General features: G+C 40.4%; 2 protein-coding genes across 3 annotated transcripts; both read right to left on the reverse strand.

Moving 5' to 3' along the window:
• Positions 1 to 1,092: 1,092 nt before the first annotated feature.
• Positions 1,093 to 5,705, reverse strand: ngb (neuroglobin). Of its 2 annotated transcripts, none has more exons than XM_085441890.1 (5): positions 4,424 to 5,705; positions 4,097 to 4,205; positions 3,597 to 3,705; positions 3,370 to 3,489; positions 1,093 to 3,264 (listed from the first exon to the last, which is right to left on the reverse strand). In XM_085441890.1, exons 2-5 carry the CDS (start codon positions 4,192 to 4,194, stop codon positions 3,112 to 3,114), a joined length of 480 nt encoding a protein of 159 aa, XP_085298016.1. In that variant the 5' UTR covers positions 4,195 to 4,205; positions 4,424 to 5,705; the 3' UTR covers positions 1,093 to 3,111. The 2 variants fall into 2 exon arrangements, with proteins under 2 accessions (XP_085298016.1, XP_085298015.1); XM_085441889.1 differs by having other exon boundaries at positions 4,097 to 4,305; positions 4,424 to 5,700.
• Positions 5,706 to 8,354: 2,649 nt separating this feature from the next.
• Positions 8,355 to 18,428, reverse strand: fam161b (FAM161 centrosomal protein B). The gene is made up of 9 exons (XM_085440559.1): positions 18,371 to 18,428; positions 17,045 to 17,246; positions 16,487 to 16,959; positions 15,473 to 15,783; positions 11,295 to 11,413; positions 9,432 to 9,599; positions 9,222 to 9,321; positions 9,005 to 9,144; positions 8,355 to 8,754 (listed from the first exon to the last, which is right to left on the reverse strand). The coding sequence occupies exons 2-9, from the start codon at positions 17,242 to 17,244 to the stop codon at positions 8,673 to 8,675; spliced, it is 1,593 nt and encodes a 530-aa protein (XP_085296685.1). The 5' UTR covers positions 17,245 to 17,246; positions 18,371 to 18,428; the 3' UTR covers positions 8,355 to 8,672.
• Positions 18,429 to 18,727: the final 299 nt, after the last annotated feature.

Below are 18,727 nucleotides of genomic sequence, written 5' to 3' on the forward strand. Positions count from 1 at the left end.
GCTCATTCTCATGCTTGTGATGGCTGCTTGGCAGACTTGTGCTGCAGTCTCCCAGAGAGCCATCGGAGCAAATCTTATTAGCCCGAGCTCACATGCACAGTCACTGTCAACACCTCTCCACTGTAGGATTTACGATGAGTGAGTGATTGAGCAATGCAACGTTTTTCTCCTTCATCAAAAACGCACATATATACAACCATCACCTTACAGTTGCCATGACAACAATGAATACCCCCCCCCCCTCTTTTTTTGTTCCAAAACACATTGCAGACTTTCTAAAAATATGTATGTTGTCTTTTCTCGCAGACTTTTTTTTCCCCAGATGACAGCCTTCAGAGCAAAAAGCTACAAGGTCAGTCTGTAGCAGTAGAGGAACAAAAAAAACATGAAGGAAATAAACATATAGTCAATGTGAGTTTATTGAAATTTGTTGCAATCCATTACCAGGGGATGAGAGAGAGCATGAAGTTCAGTTTTGGTTTTTATATTGCAAGAGCAAGAGGCCAACACAAATCCAGCAGACTCTTGCAGAGAGGGTAAGGATATTGTTGGCAGTGCAGACAGACGGGTAAGTTCCAAGTCAGATGCTCCACCATCAGCCGAGCAGACAGCGACTTTCACAGTGACACAACAGAAAAAAGAGAAATGAGCTGATATGTGTGTAACTCATCATAACCTTCCTGCCTGCCCCCACTCATCTGATCACTCTGGCTTTAGATGATATTCAAGTAGAAACGCATCCAAAATCTGCACAGTTCTGCTCGTTTTTGAAGGAAAGCATAAAGGAAAATAAAGATAAAGTGATCCAAATTGTGAAGAACACAATGGATACTGTGAATTTCTGAAAACATACTTGAGGTGACATTGTGCAGTTGCATGAGTAAGTGGGCTGAAGTCGCCCTCGTCTCGGAAGCCAGGGGGGCGATGAGCCATTCGACGCTTGGATCTTATGTAACACTGAGAGATGGGCTGTCAGTGGGAAGCAAATCAGGCATTGTGTGACTGATTTCAAAACCTGACCGCTGTGTTGCGATCGTAATCAGTCCGTGACAACACATTTAAGACAAGGAGGAAAACACACTGACTTCAATAAGCAGTAAAATACCCACAGATCACTTTATTTAGCCTCAAGTAAGCACATGACATATTTAAAGTTTAAGATGGAATCCAGTTTACAAAGAGTGTGCGCTTGTATTAACTGTAATAATAATTTTTGGTTGAAGGATAACTAGGTGAAGTCATCGCTGTTGCGTAGCAGCTGATAATGATGAGGTAGACAGCGAGACAGCCAATATATACACATCTGGATGTTAAAAAGACGCCAGCTGTGCCAGCTGAAAATACTTACTGTCGGGTAATTAAAAACACGGAGAACAACAACCTGCATAGGGCTGCGTACTGAGACTAAGAAAAGAAAGACAATAGACACAGCACCTACACAACCAGGGTACAAACATTATACCTGCAGCCTGGAAAGTACAGACTAAACACATAATATTAATAAAAAAGCCCTGTTCTTATACTCTTCTATAATAACTACACATCTTTTTTAATATAGCGGTTATATATCTGCTATTCTTTGAACTGAAACCTGATTAAAAGTAACAGATTTGCCACATTGTTTTCTTGTATTGGGTTCATTATCCGAAATCTACACAGTACAATGTATCTGAAGGTCATATTGTAGATGACAAGAAAAAAATCAATGCTCTTTCACTGCACATACAATTCAGAATATAAAAATAAACTTTGTAAATATAAACTGAAGCGAGGAAAAACACATATCAGCAGCTTGGATTTACAGTTGTGTGGTGTTATTATCTTATACTTGGCACACTGTTGCTAAGTTACTTGGCTATAGATGTAAATAACTGATGATACATACAGCGTTATGGCAGCATAAATACTACACACATACATACAGTCAAGCACAGTTTCTCTGTATCATCTGTTTTGTGTCAATAATTTAAATGTAAAATTGTCATCACTTAAGTTGGTTTGGTTTCTGAAGTCAAAACAAATATTTATTTCCAGCTTCACTTCCTCACAGAACCTCTTAAGTTGGAGAAAAACAGGCCACTGATCCCTGTCACCTGTAAAGCTGAGGTAATAGTACCCACATCATCGCAGTTAATAAGCATTGATAAGTTAAGCAACTACGATACACCATTACTACTTTACACTAAGATTAACTGGAAACTGATAGCCAAGGAACAAAGATGTTACAAGTCCTCCAAGATGCCATTTTACTTTCAGTCTCTTAAAGTCATATAACAGTCTTTTAGTTAAAGTTTAGTTTAACAGTCATCAGAAGCTTACTGAAATACTCACACCCTCGACTGAGGAGTGCATCGCACGCCACGTCGGGGAAGGTGCACTTGGACGCCTTAACAGTCGTGGATAACTAAAGAAAGCTATCAGAGAGAGTAAAACAGTTCTTGTCAAGAATCTATTGAATAAAATGTTAAAAAACTGTTTTTTCTTCATCCTAGCAGCTTAAAAGTTAAACGACAAAGTCACTCAAAAGACATGAAATGTAATATCGATTTTAAAAAAACACACAGTTTTGATATTCTTCTGAAAAATCACATTGCATTGTCCCACACGTTCTGTTAAGTATCACTGTGTTCCAGTTAGATAAAGAGCTGCCCTTGCTGGCCACAGTAACCATCACAGTTTGAGCAGTGTGTGATGTCTAATCATAATAACAGCTAGTGTTTCACAAGTGTGCAACTCTTTTAAGATACACCACAAACACCACTACAGTCACTGTTATCATTTGAGTAAATATATCAAAGCCATTATATACAAAATAAAACCCTTCCACAGTTTCCCGAGTGTTTCTTCTCAGTGTGAGGCATTCAGATTACAGTCCGCTTACACTCTGAAACTGTACAAACAGCACTGCCTGGTAGCTAAACATCCACAGCAAAGAAAACACGCTCTGTGACTCGCTGGTCCGACTGAAAAATGTGTAACTATATCACACGTTCGCTACGCTATGCGACCCCACTCACAGAGCAAATGTACAGCAGCTGAAGCCACAATGCTGCAAGTTACACAACCTTATTCCATGGCAACCAACTTGATGATTTGACAACTACTGGCGCCTCAGTCGGCCTTGTCTTCGCCATTTTCGGCATACCCTCGGCTCATCATTGCTACCACAATGCTGTACATGTTGAGCCAGGCTTGACGCAGCGGTGCCGTGTAGGCCGGGCCCAGACTGCACTGCAGCATGTAGAGAAGGGACTCACCCACCGCCTGCAAAACACACAGGAAAAAAAAAAAGAGAAGAAGAAAGTGTTCACGGCTCATTCGCTCGTGAAATTGCTTTGGCAGAGTTGTGCGATAAGATGTTGGTCCTACGGCAAATGACTGCGTTCTGACTCCCACTGCCTGATGCTTCTTCCCGAGGTTGAGCAGAAAGTCCTCCAAGGAGTGAAGGTCATCCAGGTGGCTGACGGCCGCGTCGATCACAAGCATCACCTGAGGCCACGGCCACAAGAGAAACAGAGAGCCATCGCAACTGTCCACAAACGAAACTTTAACGTGTCTGTGTACTTGTGGTGGTTAATGCGGTGAACAGAGCTCACCTTGGTGACATGTTCCAGAAACTCGGGGCTGGCGAGGCGGTCCTGTGTGGAATCGCAGTTTGTACCGTAGTGGAAAAGATTGAGGAGCGCAGGGTCCAGCTCAAACAGTCTAACACAGACAAATACAACGCTGTTCTATAGGTGTGCACACATGGTGTAGCCTCAAATATTCACAGAGGGATAAAAATCAGTCTACAAAGCAAACATCTACACATATCCCCTGTCTGATTTAGCAGCAGCTGTCTCAGAGTAAATTGCAGGATTATTGCAGTCTGTCGCCAAGCAACAAGTCAAGCCTCCGGTCCGTGGTTCATGTGGAAAGTGTGCAGGAAAGGATATACACCTGTGCTACATTTATTTACACTGCTGCTATTAGGTAACAACAATACACAATCCTATCACTTATGCTTTGAGTGCTTTTATATTTGATCTTTTCTTCCAGCGCAAAGAATTAAACAACAGCCTCCTTTTATGTCGTGCTGATCATGATAGAAAATTACCTGGAGAACATGACGACACCATGAGGAACTTTGTTCTTGCCCAGGCTCTCCCAGCTGTCTCGTATCAGCTCCTTGTCTTTCGTCGACAGCTCCTCCATGCTACCTCAGGCTGCAATAACAAGACAAGTTCTTCAACTCCTCTAAACGATCAGTTGGAGGACGGCCATAGCATCCGAGGGAACGCACAGACAAAACTTCTGCCAATCCACCTGCAAAACAAAGTTGAGCATCAGGTGAGCAATTTGCTAACATAGTGTAAGGGTGGGGACACTGGTGCAGGAGAGACGCTCAGCTCAGCACAGCTCGAGACACACAGTCATACTGTACCTTTTTGAGGTCAGTCTTCTCTCTGAACTCCTTCTGGTGCTTCTGTGCTGTGGGGTCTGTCTTTTTCTGTGTGTGTGTGTGTCTGTGAGTGTTTATGTGTGCAGGCAGAAGCCTTGCCTGACACTCTGGTGCACTTGTTCCTCTCTTTCCCCAGCTCACGGTGCAGTCAGGAAGACAAGTTGTGCCACAATCTTATCTGTCACACAGGCTTCTATCTCTCTCTCTCCCCTTCCTGTTTGCCTCTTGATATGCTCTCTCTCCAGCTCAGGGGATATTATTCATGCCGCTGAAGGAGAAAAAGAGGGATATCTCTCTGCTGCTCCAGATAAGCTGCAGCGAGACACAGCTCCTCCTGCAGGTGAACCGAGGACTGAGACATGCAGAGATGCTGCTTGCACGCATAACATGCACTGCATTTAACCCAAAAAAAATTAGCCACTGGATTTTTAAGTTGTAATCAAGTGAAAATAAGCAAGAAAACAGCAACAGCAAAAATGCTGTGCAGTGCAATTGCTGGGTAAAGCAGGTAAAATCCATTTAAGGCCCACATTATCTATTTTCGGATGTGTCCCCAACTGCCTAAATTTTGCAGCACATGCATTTGAAAAATGAAATGTGTGGGAATTTTAATACTGCACAGCGGCTAGAGTAATAAGAGACCTGCACACACCACTTCGGTGAAATTATATTGTTCATCTGCTGAGCAGAGCCACTCCTTAAACAGCGCGATCATAACATTCAGCGGCCAAGCGTGCAGCCTCTCATTAATTTAAATGGGATGTGTTTCTTTCTTTCTCAGCCTCCACACATATCTGAGGCTGCAGTTTGTTTAAATAGATGTCACAGCCGCCTGCTCCATCGCGTTTCACCGATGCAGGTTCCCGCTCAGACATTATCTAACAGGTTGAAAGCAATTTGTTTTGCTTTGAGCTTTGCATCGGGGAATCAGAGGTGCGCAGCTTTCTCCTAAATGGACTACAGTGGCAGAGTGAGGAGGGATACATGGTTCCCATGACAACCTGACAGGATGTAGCCCTTGAAGCTTGATCCTGTGATATTTGAGCTTTCAAAGAAGCGACTGTCTGATTATTATTTATTACATATTATGTGACAACATTTTGGATTTTTCTCCTTCTCTGTATTTGTGAGGGATGGCTGAGCGGCAGAGGCACAAACAACAGGCTTGCCGACAGCTCCACAGGCTGGTCTCTTATTATTCCCCATTTTTTCTTCACAGCAGTGGATTTTTGCGCCATATTTATAGTGCAGACTGATCAGTCAAACTGAAGATAAAAACATTTAATAGAAAACAAAATGAAAAATAGCCCCACCTTAAAGATGATGATCCAAAACTAAATCAAACCGCTGAGAAACAATTTTGCGCTGGGCTCTTGCGCCTATATAGGTAGTAGAGATGGACCGATCCGATATTACGTATCGGTATCGGTCCGATACTGACCTAAATTACTGGATCGGATATCGGAGAAAAATAAAAAATGTAATCCGATCCATTAAATATCACGAAAGCACCTCACAAAACTTGCAACACGCCGTAACTCACCTCAGAACGTTAGCACGTCGGAGCAGTATGCATCACGTGATAGAGCGGCTGTGGCATGCGGGACCTGTCGGTGGTCTGGATAGCATTTGGAGCTTTGCTAGCAACCCGGCATTTCATCTCCGACAAAGTTATCCCGAGAGAAGTAAAGCAAGTGTGTAAGTCCATCTCTGAATGTTTGTAAAGCATTCCTGCGTTAAGCTTAACAAGCGACTGCCTCTTCTTGCTGCTACTTCAATCATGAAACTGCTTAATGATCAGCTGATCGGCTTTTCTGTCGCGAGTCCATCTCTCTGGTTTGTTTTTGGCCCACTTTGCACCAGAAAGAGGAAACCAGCGGCTGAACAACAGAAGCACGTTTAAGCTTGATCAGCTGTTGTTAGAATGTATTTAATATTACTTTCTACTCGAGGATCTTTTTCTACGTAGCTGACGCTGGTAACTGTGCAGGGGCGGATCTAGCAAAGTTTAGCCAGGGGGGCCGATAGGGCATGAACAGGGAAAAGGGGGCACAAAGACATACTTTTCTTTCTTATTCTCATTTAAAATGTCGAGCTTTTAATAAATAATTATCTGACACCCAAAGTTTTAATTTGATGCAAAATGAATAGAAGTCAATTACTGTATATAGTGACTATTAAGTCTAATATATATACCCTAGTAAGCTATAGTACTTTTTCCTTTGGGAAGGTACCATCTGTGCAGTCTGCAATTCTGTTGAAGAAAGATGTTGAATCTATTTAATATTTCTTGAAAAATAATTGATTTCTGTGCATTTTTTTCACACTGCATCAAATTAAGGTTGATTACGTCGATTAAGCATCATGAGGTGGAGCGTGAGGGGTGGTTCCCCATTTTTTATTTATTTATTTTTGTTGTTGCTGGGAGTTGGAACCCTATTAGTTAGGTTGCTTAATATTTATGCTAAGTACTCTTTCAAATACCAGAATAGGGAGGATGGTGTAGGTTTAAGTTTATTAGATTGATCAGTATTGCTGAACTATGAAATAATTTTTTTTGCATACAGGTATAACAGAATAGCTTTAGTGTAGTTGTTGTTTTAAACTTGAGTATGAACTTATACAAAATGCGGCAAGATATTTAAAAAACAGTTTTGTTGATTAAAAAACACTATATCGGATTCATATCGGTATCGGCAGATAACCAAATTTATGATATCGGTATCGGACATAAAAAAGTGGTATCGTGCCATCTCTAATAGGTAGTCGCTCCTCCCACTTAAGGAAATAACAATTAAACACTAATTAACTGTTACATTAATTTATACAAGTGCTCAATCTAGCATTTAAAGAAATGTTAATAAGTTAGTAGTGGGAAAATAATTAAAGATGTATTTAGAAAATGTACCTGTTCATTAATTGCGTTAAATCAATGCATCCATCAAACATCACACAAGACTCCCCTTCTTTCACACTGGCCCAGGAACTTGACCATATAAGGAGTCCAAAAGGGCCTGGACTTGTTTGGCAGTTCGTGGGTCTGAGTTAGATAGAGGTTAGAAAGCAAATTAATCAGACGGAAATCTTGAAAACTTATCAAGATTCCATGGCTAATGTGGAGGCAACGCTGCTAAGAAAAAAGCACCATGTAGTATTTTAGAGGTCACGAGCCTCGTCGCCATGGTATATCTTTACTGCAATTATGCAAATATATTTAAATCTGAAGACAGCCAGCTGAATATTACTACAGCTCACTGTAGTAATATTCAGCTGGCTGCATGCAGTTCGTGCAGCATAAATATGCACGCTAGATGCATAGACTATGTTAACTCCTATCTAAGTGTTATGTTTTAAACCATGCTTAGTGATACCACTTAATGAATTTTAATATTTTCTAATGTGAATTTACTACACTGACTCCAAAGCACGGCACAACAGCCAACAAAACCATAAGGGCGTGCACTGATCTCCATTGATTATGCTTGTAAAAATATTCAAACGCTCCCATGTGGTTGGTAAGTAAAAATGTCTCGATGTCTCGAATTCCTGGCAGTCAGCTGTCAAAGCACAAGATACAGCGAGGCCAGTGTGTAAGAGTATTTGATGTGGATGTGCAGGCAGACCACTGAGATGGTTTGTGTGAATGCAGATGCATGGTAAGGACTGTTTATTTAGGTGGCACTGTGGCTGTAGAAATAACTGGGAACTTTAACTCGACAATCTAAGAAAAGCCAATGTCAGATGCCCTGTGTTCTTACGGGCCATTAGAAACATGTAAAAACATGAATTAAAAAATAATAATAATAAAGTAAAATGCAACTGTAAGCATTAGAATATAAGCATTTACATTAAAGCAAATTTAAGTATTGTCTCTTTAACACGGAGACTGATTAATGCTACAGACAAACTGGGCTCAACTGGTTTTCTCAGTTTATTTTTGAACCATTTATTCTGGCAACAACATGCTCATCATCTTCAAAACTACAGCTTACATATTCCTTGGGGAAAGTGTTGTAAAACCAACAGCAATCACTTATGTACATTTTTATAAAGTTTTTCCATTTGTGATTGCAAATTCCAGCTGTTTTGCGATTTCGTGATTCATAGCCGCTCATCTTAAACTATCAAACATTTGGTGCGGACAGTCAGCAGCGACATGAATCATTTTTGAGGACGGTGTTGTTTTCTAGTGGCGAGGCCACAAAACTCTGTGCCGCCTGAACCTTTTTGATCATGGCATTTCTTCCCCTTTGGACTTCACGCTCTTCTCTCCCACATCTTTAATTTTCTCCCCGTCTCCTCCATTTTCTTCCCTAAATCAGACATGTTGGGTTAGAAAATGACTATATTGTAATTACATCGAACTTTTACTTGGCTACGGAAATGGTCTTTTTTTTTCTCTAAAGACTGTAGAGCAAGCTCAGAAAATTATGTAATGCAACATGACCAAACCACATGAAGTCCTTGGCTCTCCCAGCAGCAGTGCTATTCATATTTTTACCGGACACAGTGGTATTACTCACAGGATGAACAAAACTTGCTACAATTTCTCACGCTGCATACCTGCTTCGAATGTCGTCTTCAGTGCTGCGGTCATCCTCGGATATGAGCCCGTCTCCATTTTCTTCAATGAACTGCTCCTTCAGCCCGGCTTTCTTCAGTTTGCTTCTGTATGTCTGCTCTGCGTGAGCTTTCGCATTTCTCTGCCAGTGAAAACTCAGACTTAGATTCCTGAACGTATGTCGCCTAACGCATGTAGTAATGTTCAGGCATTCCTTACCTGTTTCACCTGTTCAAACAGATAAGGGCGTTCACTAACTCGGGCCTTCATTTCCCGTAATTCTCTCATGTAATCCCTCATTCTTTGTTGATCAGCCTCCCTTCACGTAAGAGGAGATGATAGTTTTAACTATTGTAGCAGGCATGTGTGGTTCTTGTGACATGAAATGTAAAACTGCAGAATAAATAGCCGTACTTATACAGAACTCACCGATAGTTCTGTAGTTTCTCGTCATACACTTCTTTCAAGCTGCTGCGTGGGTCCAGTAACTTTGCATGGAGGGTTACTTTCTCCTTCATTGCTTGGGATCTCATTTGGTAGTTCCTCAACCAGTTCAAACTCTCTTGATTCTGACTATCCCTCATCTCCATTGATGTTCTGTTCAGGCAAAAATTGTCTGCATTTCAGATCATTTCATGGTTTAGGTGTTGAAACTATATAGAGCCAAGTTAATTTTTTCCCCAGTGGTCCATGCTGACTTACTGAGTCACCGTAGCTACGTGGTAATCATAAACCACTCTGAAACTCTAAGAGCAACCCGGTGTTCACCTCCCCAGAAGGTGAACATCAGTACACATCAGGTCAACTGTGACTGTCCTGTTCAGCACCCTCGGGTCCTCTGGTGCACTTCCAGCTACTTTTCCGCCAAAGTTTTTCAATTTATCCCTGAGAGAATAACGATCACTGTCCCACTATGAGGAACAATAATTGAAGCATCAACACAAGGACTCACAAATGTCACAAACTCCTGGAGGAAGACTGCAGAAATCGGAATGGATGTGAGGGAATGCACAAAGAAGTGGAAAAACTAGAGGGACATATACGTTTGTCCTCCCCAAACAAACTGACCACAGCTAAGAGTGGAGACCCATAAAGGTCCCAGCATAAGTGCCAGCAACGATGTCGGGCACTTACATAGAGATGTCTAAATCAGGTCTTAGCTGTCAGTGATCCAGGGTTTATGCTTTGGAGCGTTCTGTTTTGGTTGTAATAGTTGAGTTATTCTCTTTGAGTGATCTATGTTTGGTTTTCTTGTACTTTAGTGCTCTCTTTTGATCATTTTGTTTCTGTTAGGTTGTAGCTCTTAGGTTCTTAGTTATTCTTTCAACATGTTTGGGGTGTGTTTCTGTTTTCCTTCAGTTCTTTGGGATTATATTCTGTCTCCCTCAGTGTCTAGTCTCATCCTGTGTTTTCTTAGTCTTGTCTCTGTTTTCATTCCCCCCAGTCACACTGTGACGCTCGCGTATCTTCGTCTACACATTTGTCACGCTTCCTCTTTTATTTTGATAATCTTTGTTCCGTGTTCAGTGTATTGAGTTTTCCTTTTCTTTGTCTCGTCATGTCAGATTAGGTCCAGCTGTGTCTCCCGCTTGTTGCAAATCCTCCCGTTATCCTGCCTGTGTTTTTAAGTCCTCAGTCACCTTCTGTTAGCTGTCGCGTTCTCCACACTTGCTGTGTGTTCTTGCATAAGCTCCAGGTTCTAGTTGTTTGTTGTCATGTTTAGTTCATCTTTTGTTTCTTTCTTTCAGCGTTCATGTGCTTAGTTTTCATTTGTATTTTCCAGCAATAAAGATTTATGAAGTTAAGCTTTTGGTTTCTGAGTCCTGCGTTTGGGTCCTAACCTAGCCTGCCACACAGCTTACCATGACATTAGCGAAAGTAAGTAAAGGGCTTTTCACTGAACAGCTCCAAAAATCCTCCATTAATCTGGTAGACAACAGATTATATCAAAATAGGCTATTTTTTCATACACACGGCCTGAGACTTAAATAGTGTTTCTATCAGCTCCGTATATTAATGTGGTGTATACTGATTACACGGTTATTATGTAACTCAAACCACTTTCTATTTGGTTATTTCAAAGTGTCTGACATTATATTGTTAAAAGCTTAATAGCACCGGAGTGAACACCAGCATTACTAACTGAAGGACAGATTAGCCTCATTAATCTCATTTATCCTTACTGAAAAAACAAATTTATTGCACATGAATACGTCAATAATGAAGTCTTTTTTTTCCTTTTAGGATACACTGAGACAAGATCTGCTGTCACCCATAAATATTCCAACTCACCTGATGGCCAATGAGCGCTTCCTCACAGCGTCTGTGATGTATGTGGGCAGTGTGTCAGTGGATATTAACGTTAAAGCCCCGAGTGACTTGCTTCTACTGAGATTACTCATTTTTGGTGCCTGTGGATGAAGAGACAAAAAAAACTGAAATCAAAACCAAACTGTTGGCCATCATGTGGCATTTTTTCAAGAATTTGAATAACATGAAGAAAATAGTAGCATAAAGATGTGTGTGAGAGCAAATGTAATAGCTTTTCTCCATCAAACATAGCATGACTAGCTTCATTAGTTCAAATGTTTTTTGAAAATGTATCACTGTTGACACAACAGACACTTTATCAGCACTGGGTTGGAACTCGTTTTTCATCCTCAGAACTGACTCAATTAATCATGGCAGAGATTCAACAAGGTGCTGGAAACATTTCTAAAAAATGTTGATCCATATTGACACGAGACATGATAGCATCACACAGCTGCTTCAGATTTATCCGCTGCACATCTATGATGCAAACCTCCCGTTGCACTGCAAAACAAAGGTGTTCTATTGGACTGAGCTCTGGTGATTGGAGGTGAACTCATTGTCATGTAAAGAAACCACTCTGGTCATAACAGGATGGACAGGGTCAGCAACAATACTCAGGCAGGCTGTGAAGTTTAAACGATGATGCTCATTTGTTACTAAGGTTGCCCAGAGTTTGACCAGAAAATATTCCCCACACTGTTACACCACCAGCAGGCTAAACTGTTGACACAAGGCAAGATGGATTCATGCTTTCATGTTCTCTAGGCTATATTCTTGGCCTCAGTATCATCGCCTTCAAGGTTTAATGTGTTGTGCATTCAGAGATGCTCTTCAACCCTTCCTATCAGCTCAAAGTAGTCTGGCCATCCTCCTCTGACCTCTGGCATCAACAAGTCATTTTCACACAGAGAACTGTGGCTCACTGGATATCTTCTTTTGTTCAGGCCACTCTCTGTAAAACCTCTAGATAGTTGTGTAGGAATATCCTAGTAGATCAGCAGTTTCTGAAATATTCAAACCAGCCTGTGTGGCAAAAACAACCATGCCACGTTCAAAGTCACTTAAATCACCTTTCTTCTCTATTCAGATGCTTGATTTGAACTTCAGGCTATCTTGCCCATGTCTATATATGTTTAAATGCACTGAATTACTGCCATGTGATGGCAAATGTGGCTTTAATATTTATACTGACAAGCAGTCTAATATGTGTGCCTAACAAAGTGGGCAATGAGTGTATATTTCCATATATTAGAGTCCAAGCCTAACTAAAACAATGACTGACATTTTAATGCAAGATTAAATGAACTAAGGAAGACCATCATTTGCCATCAACAAGTGTAAACTGGTAGTTTAGTTTTTATGTGTAACTACAATTACTGTGAGAACAACCGCTTCCAGAACCTCTTACTAAACAGTTACAGAAAAATAAAAATAAAAAGATTAATGGCAATAACAGCTTCAGGAATAATTTCATATCACTTACAAAAATCCTAAAGGATCTTCCGGAAATATCACACAGTAAAAGGTAATTTAGTACAATTACATGTGATTATTCTAGACATATGGTAACAGTTAAGCTAAATGTACAGTAGATATTTGCAACGTCAGTAAAATATTTAAAAATCTGCCTTAACCTTTCTGACAAGCGTCATAAAACAGAACTGTGGTAATTGGATAATTACAAAAGCCACAAGACACATGAAAGGAAGACGTGATGAAACTTTCACTGATCACAAAGTTTGGATTAGAGAAAATTACTGTTATTCTTACCTAATTACTGGTATAATTATTTTTAGCCTTTAATGCTCTCATGTGAATCATCCGCCCAGACAAATTTCAGTGAACATACACTACCAGTCAAAAGTTTGGACACAACTTCTCATGCAATGTTTTTCTTCATTTTTACTACTCTCTACATTGCAGAGTCTCACTGAAGACATCAAATATGTGAAGCAAGATATATGGAACTATGTAGCAAATGAAAAACTGATAAATAACTCTAAACATGTCTTTGCATGCCACCCTTTGCTTTGTTGACAGTGCTGCCTTCTCCCAATGAGCATCATGATGGAGTCACCTGAAATGGTTTTCACTTCACAGATGTGCCTTCTCAGGGTTCATTTGTGGACTTTCTTGCCTTCTAATGAGGTTGGGACCATCAGTTGTGTTGTGCAGAAGTCAGGTTGGTACACAGCTGACAGCCCTATTTGACAACTGTTAGAATTCATATTATGGCAAGAACCAATCAGCTAAGTAAAAAGAAACGACAGTCCATCATTACTTTAAGAACTAAAGGTCAGTCAGTCCAGAAAATTGCAAAAGATTCTGAATGTGTCCCCAAACGCAGTCGTAAAAACCATCAAGCACCATCAAACTGGCTCACATGAGGACGGCCTCAGGAAAGGAAGACCAGGAGTCACCGCTGCTGCTGAGGATAAATTCATCCGAGTCGCCACCCTCAGGAATCGCAGGTTAACAGCGCCTCAGATTAGAGCCCAGATAAATGCCACACAGAGTTCCAGTAGCAGACTCATCTCTACATCAACTGTTAAGAGGAGACTGCACAAATCAGGTCTTTATGGTCAAATAGCAGCTAAGAAACCACTACTAAGGAAAAGCAACAGAAGCGGGAGATATTTGGTTGGGGGAAGAAACAAAAGGAATGGACATTAGAGCAGTGGAAATCTGTGTTTTGGTCTGATGAGTCCAAATTTGAGATCTTTGGTGCATGCATGGTTCCCACCATGAAGCATGGAGGAGGAGGTGTGTTGGTGTGAGGGTGGTTTGCTGGTGACAGAGTTGGGGATTTATTCAAAATTGAAGGCAGTGAACTAACACGGCTACCACAGCATCCTGCAGTGACATGCCATCCAGTTTAGTTGGACCATCATTTATTTTTCAACAGGACAATGACCCCGAATACACCTCCAGGCTGTGTAAGGGCTATTTGACCAAGAAGGATAGATTGATAGATTAGTCACCTGACCTAAACCCAATAGAGATGGTTTCGAATGAGAGGGATGGCAAAGTGAAGGCAAAAGGGCCAACAAGTGCTCAGCATCTCTGGGAAGTCCTTTAAGCCTGTTGGAAAACCATTTCAGGTGACGACCTCATGATGCTCATCAAGAGAATTTCAAGAGTGTGCAAAGCAGTAATCAAATCAATTACTTTGAAGAATCTAAAATATAAAACAGCTGAGTTACTTCACACTTTTTGTTTATTACATAATTGCGTATGTTTTCATTCATAGTTTTGATGCCTTCAGTGAGAATCTACAATGTAAACAGCCATTAAAATAAAGAAAACCATTAAATGAGAAGGTGTGTCCAAACTTTTGACTGGTAGTGTATATATACATCTTCTCGTGAAGTATGTCTCATTAAAAAAAGATCCGGCTCTGTAGAAGCACGACTTGAATTAAAGGTTACAAATCATGAGTCGGAAAAACTTTGAAACACGAGAAGAATAATTCCTCTTTGAAGATGGATTGCTGAAGGTATTTTAAAATAGCAATACGATTCCACAACTGAGGAGACTTGTTTGCAAAGCCACGAAAAAAATAACACACAAGGCCTCAAACCATACAATAAATCTCATTTCATGAAACAAGCTGTTTTCAAAGTCACAGAAACAAAAATGTGACCTGGTCAGATTCCCTTGTTACATTTTGTGAAATAAACACTGTGCTGTGGGACCACGGGAATATGTTGGATTGCAGAGCTGCCGAAAACTGCAGAGTCAAAGAAGAACAGATTAAAATGAAACAGAATAACATCCTGAACAGTAGAGGCTTTAAAGAAGGTAAGTGGCTCAGAGCAAATCTCCTTAAGAAAAAGAGAAGGGTACTGATTTGATAGAAAAAAAAAAGTGGGTGGATAAGTCTCAAACTATCCATGAAGCAGAGCAGGGGTGAGACACTTCAAAAAAACTTCTGAAATGTGCATCTGGTTCAATACAGAGATTGTCCATTAAAACTGAGTTTAATATGATTTCTTTCCTGGCTAATAAAAATATTTCTAAAAATCTGAGTTAAAACATGAACTCTACTACATAAATGTTCAGAGAACATAAACTAAAACGAGCACGTAATATCACAACTGAAGTCCAAAAGCAGCTAAAGAAATAAATACCAATAAGAAGCAATGAACATGTTTTACCTGCAAGTGTACCGGACTCGTCCTGCTTTGCCTTGGTGGGCGAGATGAAGTTCTCAGGACAAATGGCTGACACTTTGTCACATCTTTACTCTGCATTTTCTTCAGCGTCTCTGTCTGCAAGGCCTTGTGCAACATGCTGAAATCAGGGATCTCGTGAATGATTTTTGGATGGAAACTAGGCTTCTCATCCAAAAATCTCAGCTTTTCTTTCCTGGTGCGCTCTGCTGTGCGAAGTTTCGGGCCATTCCGAGTAGGATTCTCCTCCCTCGCAGTCGCCTGAGAGTGGACTTTCCTGCAGACTTCCTCCTGGTCTAAATAAAGTTAGACAGGGTATACACTGTAGCCAATTCACTGCCTGGAGTGTACTGTATGCATGCACAAATATGATACAATAACAGTTGAAATCTTCCATTTAAAAACTCTTAATGAAAGTTTGAAGAAACACAGATCAAAATCAGCCAATCACCCAGTTTGCTTCCAGTGAGGACAAAGAAAATCTTCACTTTCGAACAGCTTCGCACATAAGCACTGCTACTTTTGTGGTGTTCTATCAAATGCTGCTAACAAACTACTCAAAACTTATCTGAATCAACTAGGTTTTTTGTTTAAGGTTTTACATGAATGTCAAAAGAAAAAGAAAACATTAGACACCACTGTGTTAAAGGGTTTTTACACTAAATTTGGGGATTTTAATTCAATTTGATTCCTTAAAAAATTCACAATGTCTAATGTTTATTAAAGTGTAGCATGGCTTCTTTCAGATTTGTGGGCTTCATTACTATTTCTTCATGATTTTGGTCTTAATTCATTATTTGATCTCAGAATTTTGCCAGTTCAAGCTTTTATAGTAATTACTCTGGCTGTTTAAAACTTACTTATATGCAGCCTAAGACAAGAAGTCACAGGAATGCTTTACCTGGTTCCAAAGACCACAGCCCAGTTACATGAATACTAAGTACCCTTTCTAATTCATCTGTTCATAAAACCAAACCAAGTCAGAAAAGGAAAACCAACCTTTTGTCTCAGGGTCTGGGGAGTCTTTTATTTCTTTCGGAGATGGTTTTCTAACTCGAACACCGTTTTTCATATCTTGCTCGACTTGGTTTAACCTCGCAAGCAGTTTCTCCCTTTTCTCCTTTTCTCTCTGCAGGAAGCTGAAAGGCTTTTGAATGGAAAGCAAGAACTGCTTCCTCTGTTCATGGGCCTCCTTCCTCTCCTTTTCTCTGTGCTCCATCATGTCCTGGTAGATGGGCTGAATGATGTGGCTGGGGACAGGAAGAGCAGAGAACTTCTTCTGACACTCAGCCTCGGCTTCCTCCTCTTTGATCAGCTGTGAAGTTTTAGCTAAAGGAAACCGCTCAGTCCTGACAGAACAAAGCTTCCCATCTGTTAAAGATAACCAGGCTGGAGAGGATGAGGTGTCGGGCCTCTCTGATTGTAGGGGTTTGTGGGAAGTGTTTAGGATTTCTGAAGAAGATCTTGTCATCCTGTAAAACAGTACAGCTCTTTGAAATAGGTCAATTTTAAGTGGACGAAAGCAAAAAAATAAAATAATAATATGAGGTAACATACTCTGTTGGGTTTTCACTTGAATCAGCTGACAGGTGAGCGTTCTGCTGAATCCTCTTTTCCAGCTCCTCCGTCTGTATCCTTTCTGTCTCCTGCAGCTGCTGTTTCAGGGCTTCTCTAAGAGCCTTAAGATGCAGCTGGAGCATTAACTCTGATTGCAGTCCATCCTCCAGCAAAGTATCCAGCTTTAACTTATCGTTCATACCTGTGATATTGAAAAGAAAAAAAAGAGAAAAAAGAGATTTTTTAAAATCTTGTGAATATCTATGTTGACTAGGAGCTGATATGCTTAATTTAATATTTTATTTGTCTATTGATAAAAACTATGACAATCATTTTGATAATTGACTCATAGTAGATGTCAACTGTCAGGAAATTCAATTCAACTTTATTTGTATAGCCACGCTTTAAAACAATATTTGTTTCAAGGTGTTTTATACTGTAAGGTGAAGACCTTTCAATATTAGAGAGAAAACCCCAACAATAAGATCAGCCCCTGTGAGCAAGCACTTGGTCACTGGTGGGAGGAGAAACTCTCTTTTAACAGGGAAAGATATCCAGCAGAACCAAACACAGGAAGGGGCCAACATTTGCAAAGACTGGTTAATGGATGAGGGGGAAGAGAAGGGAATAGAACCTAGAGAGACCACAAACAAGACCAAAAAAACACTACAGGACTTAGTACCTAGTGTGTCTGTCTCCTGAACCCAAACTGGAAGATGGTTAGTTGGAAAAAAGTGAAATACTTTACTGAAATAATGCGATACACTATAAGGACAAAAGTACTGAGACAGCTACACATTACACATAGACAAATTACTACATAAATAGTAAACAATATGTATGTGAATAATGTGTATGAGAGCAATGTGTATTTCTTCATTGCAATTAAAAACTATTTCTCTTGCTGCTAAAAAACTCTGCTGAACACGTTTCTCTAAGGTCTTTCTTTTTAGTAATCCCACAAAATTCATGAAATAAACAATAAGGGAATTAGGATTTGTTCGTACTATAAACTGAGAAGGGGAAAATACAATCAAATAACTCTAATCAACGCAAATAAAAATTCCTGCATCCACGGACTACATTGCACATGCGCTCTGCTCTCAGCGTATGAGCTGTGTAAATTGGTCACTATGGCAACCACGCTCTCAGCGGAACATCGACATGGTTGTATGTGTTTAGGATTAATAGCGCTTGTTTAAATAAGATTTATACTTTTTTTTCTATACAAACAAACTTCCTTTTCATCTTCTGCTACTTAAGTTCCCGTTAAATACCAATATAATCACAGAAAAATCAACCTGAGAGTACTAATGAGCTGCCAACCTGGGAGCAGACGAGTTTTAACAAGTATTTCACGGCGTCGAAGATTCCTCCAAGCGCTCAGTAGTTGCAGTACAGTTTGTTTGTTTAGCTAATGACTCCCGAAGTTGGTACAGTTCTTTGTATCCCACCAGAAGAGAGGTTTTAGAGTTTTTAGCCAGTTGTCAGTGCTGGTAGCTTTAGCGCTGTTTGTGGTCAGAGGCAGAAACGCCACCCGCGGAAATTGCCTTCTGTGATTGGTCGTAAAACCGGAAGTACTTCCTCTTGCAGCGTTTGTCAACACAACATGGTTGTTGTGTCACAGAAGAGTCGCAGTTGGTCTTAGAAGGACACATTCAAGGGGAAACGTCTGTCTCTTTA

The sequence above is a fragment of the Copadichromis virginalis genome, linkage group LG19 (assembly GCF_057382275.1).
Source record: "Copadichromis virginalis isolate Kocher_CV1m ecotype Utaka linkage group LG19, C_Virginalis_male_GT1.1, whole genome shotgun sequence".
Taxonomy (NCBI): Eukaryota; Metazoa; Chordata; class Actinopteri; order Cichliformes; family Cichlidae; genus Copadichromis; species Copadichromis virginalis.

Excerpts from the sequence above, each read along its gene's own strand:
- ngb (XM_085441890.1), bottom strand. The coding sequence starts at position 4,194 with ATGGAGGAGCTGTCGACGAAAGACAAGGAGCTGATACGAGACAGCTGG. Across the intron at positions 3,706-4,096 it reads GGTGTCGTCATGTTCTCCAG|ACTGTTTGAGCTGGACCCTG; the intron begins GTAATTTTCTAT and ends TGTCTGTGTTAG. Across the intron at positions 3,490-3,596 it reads TTCTGGAACATGTCACCAAG|GTGATGCTTGTGATCGACGC; the intron begins GTGAGCTCTGTT and ends CCGTGGCCTCAG.
- fam161b (XM_085440559.1), bottom strand. The coding sequence starts at position 17,244 with ATGAACGATAAGTTAAAGCTGGATACTTTGCTGGAGGATGGACTGCAA. Across the intron at positions 15,784-16,486 it reads CCCAGACCCTGAGACAAAAG|ACCAGGAGGAAGTCTGCAGG; the intron begins GTTGGTTTTCCT and ends AACTTTATTTAG. Across the intron at positions 9,600-11,294 it reads AAGCGCTCATTGGCCATCAG|AACATCAATGGAGATGAGGG; the intron begins GTGAGTTGGAAT and ends TTGCCTGAACAG.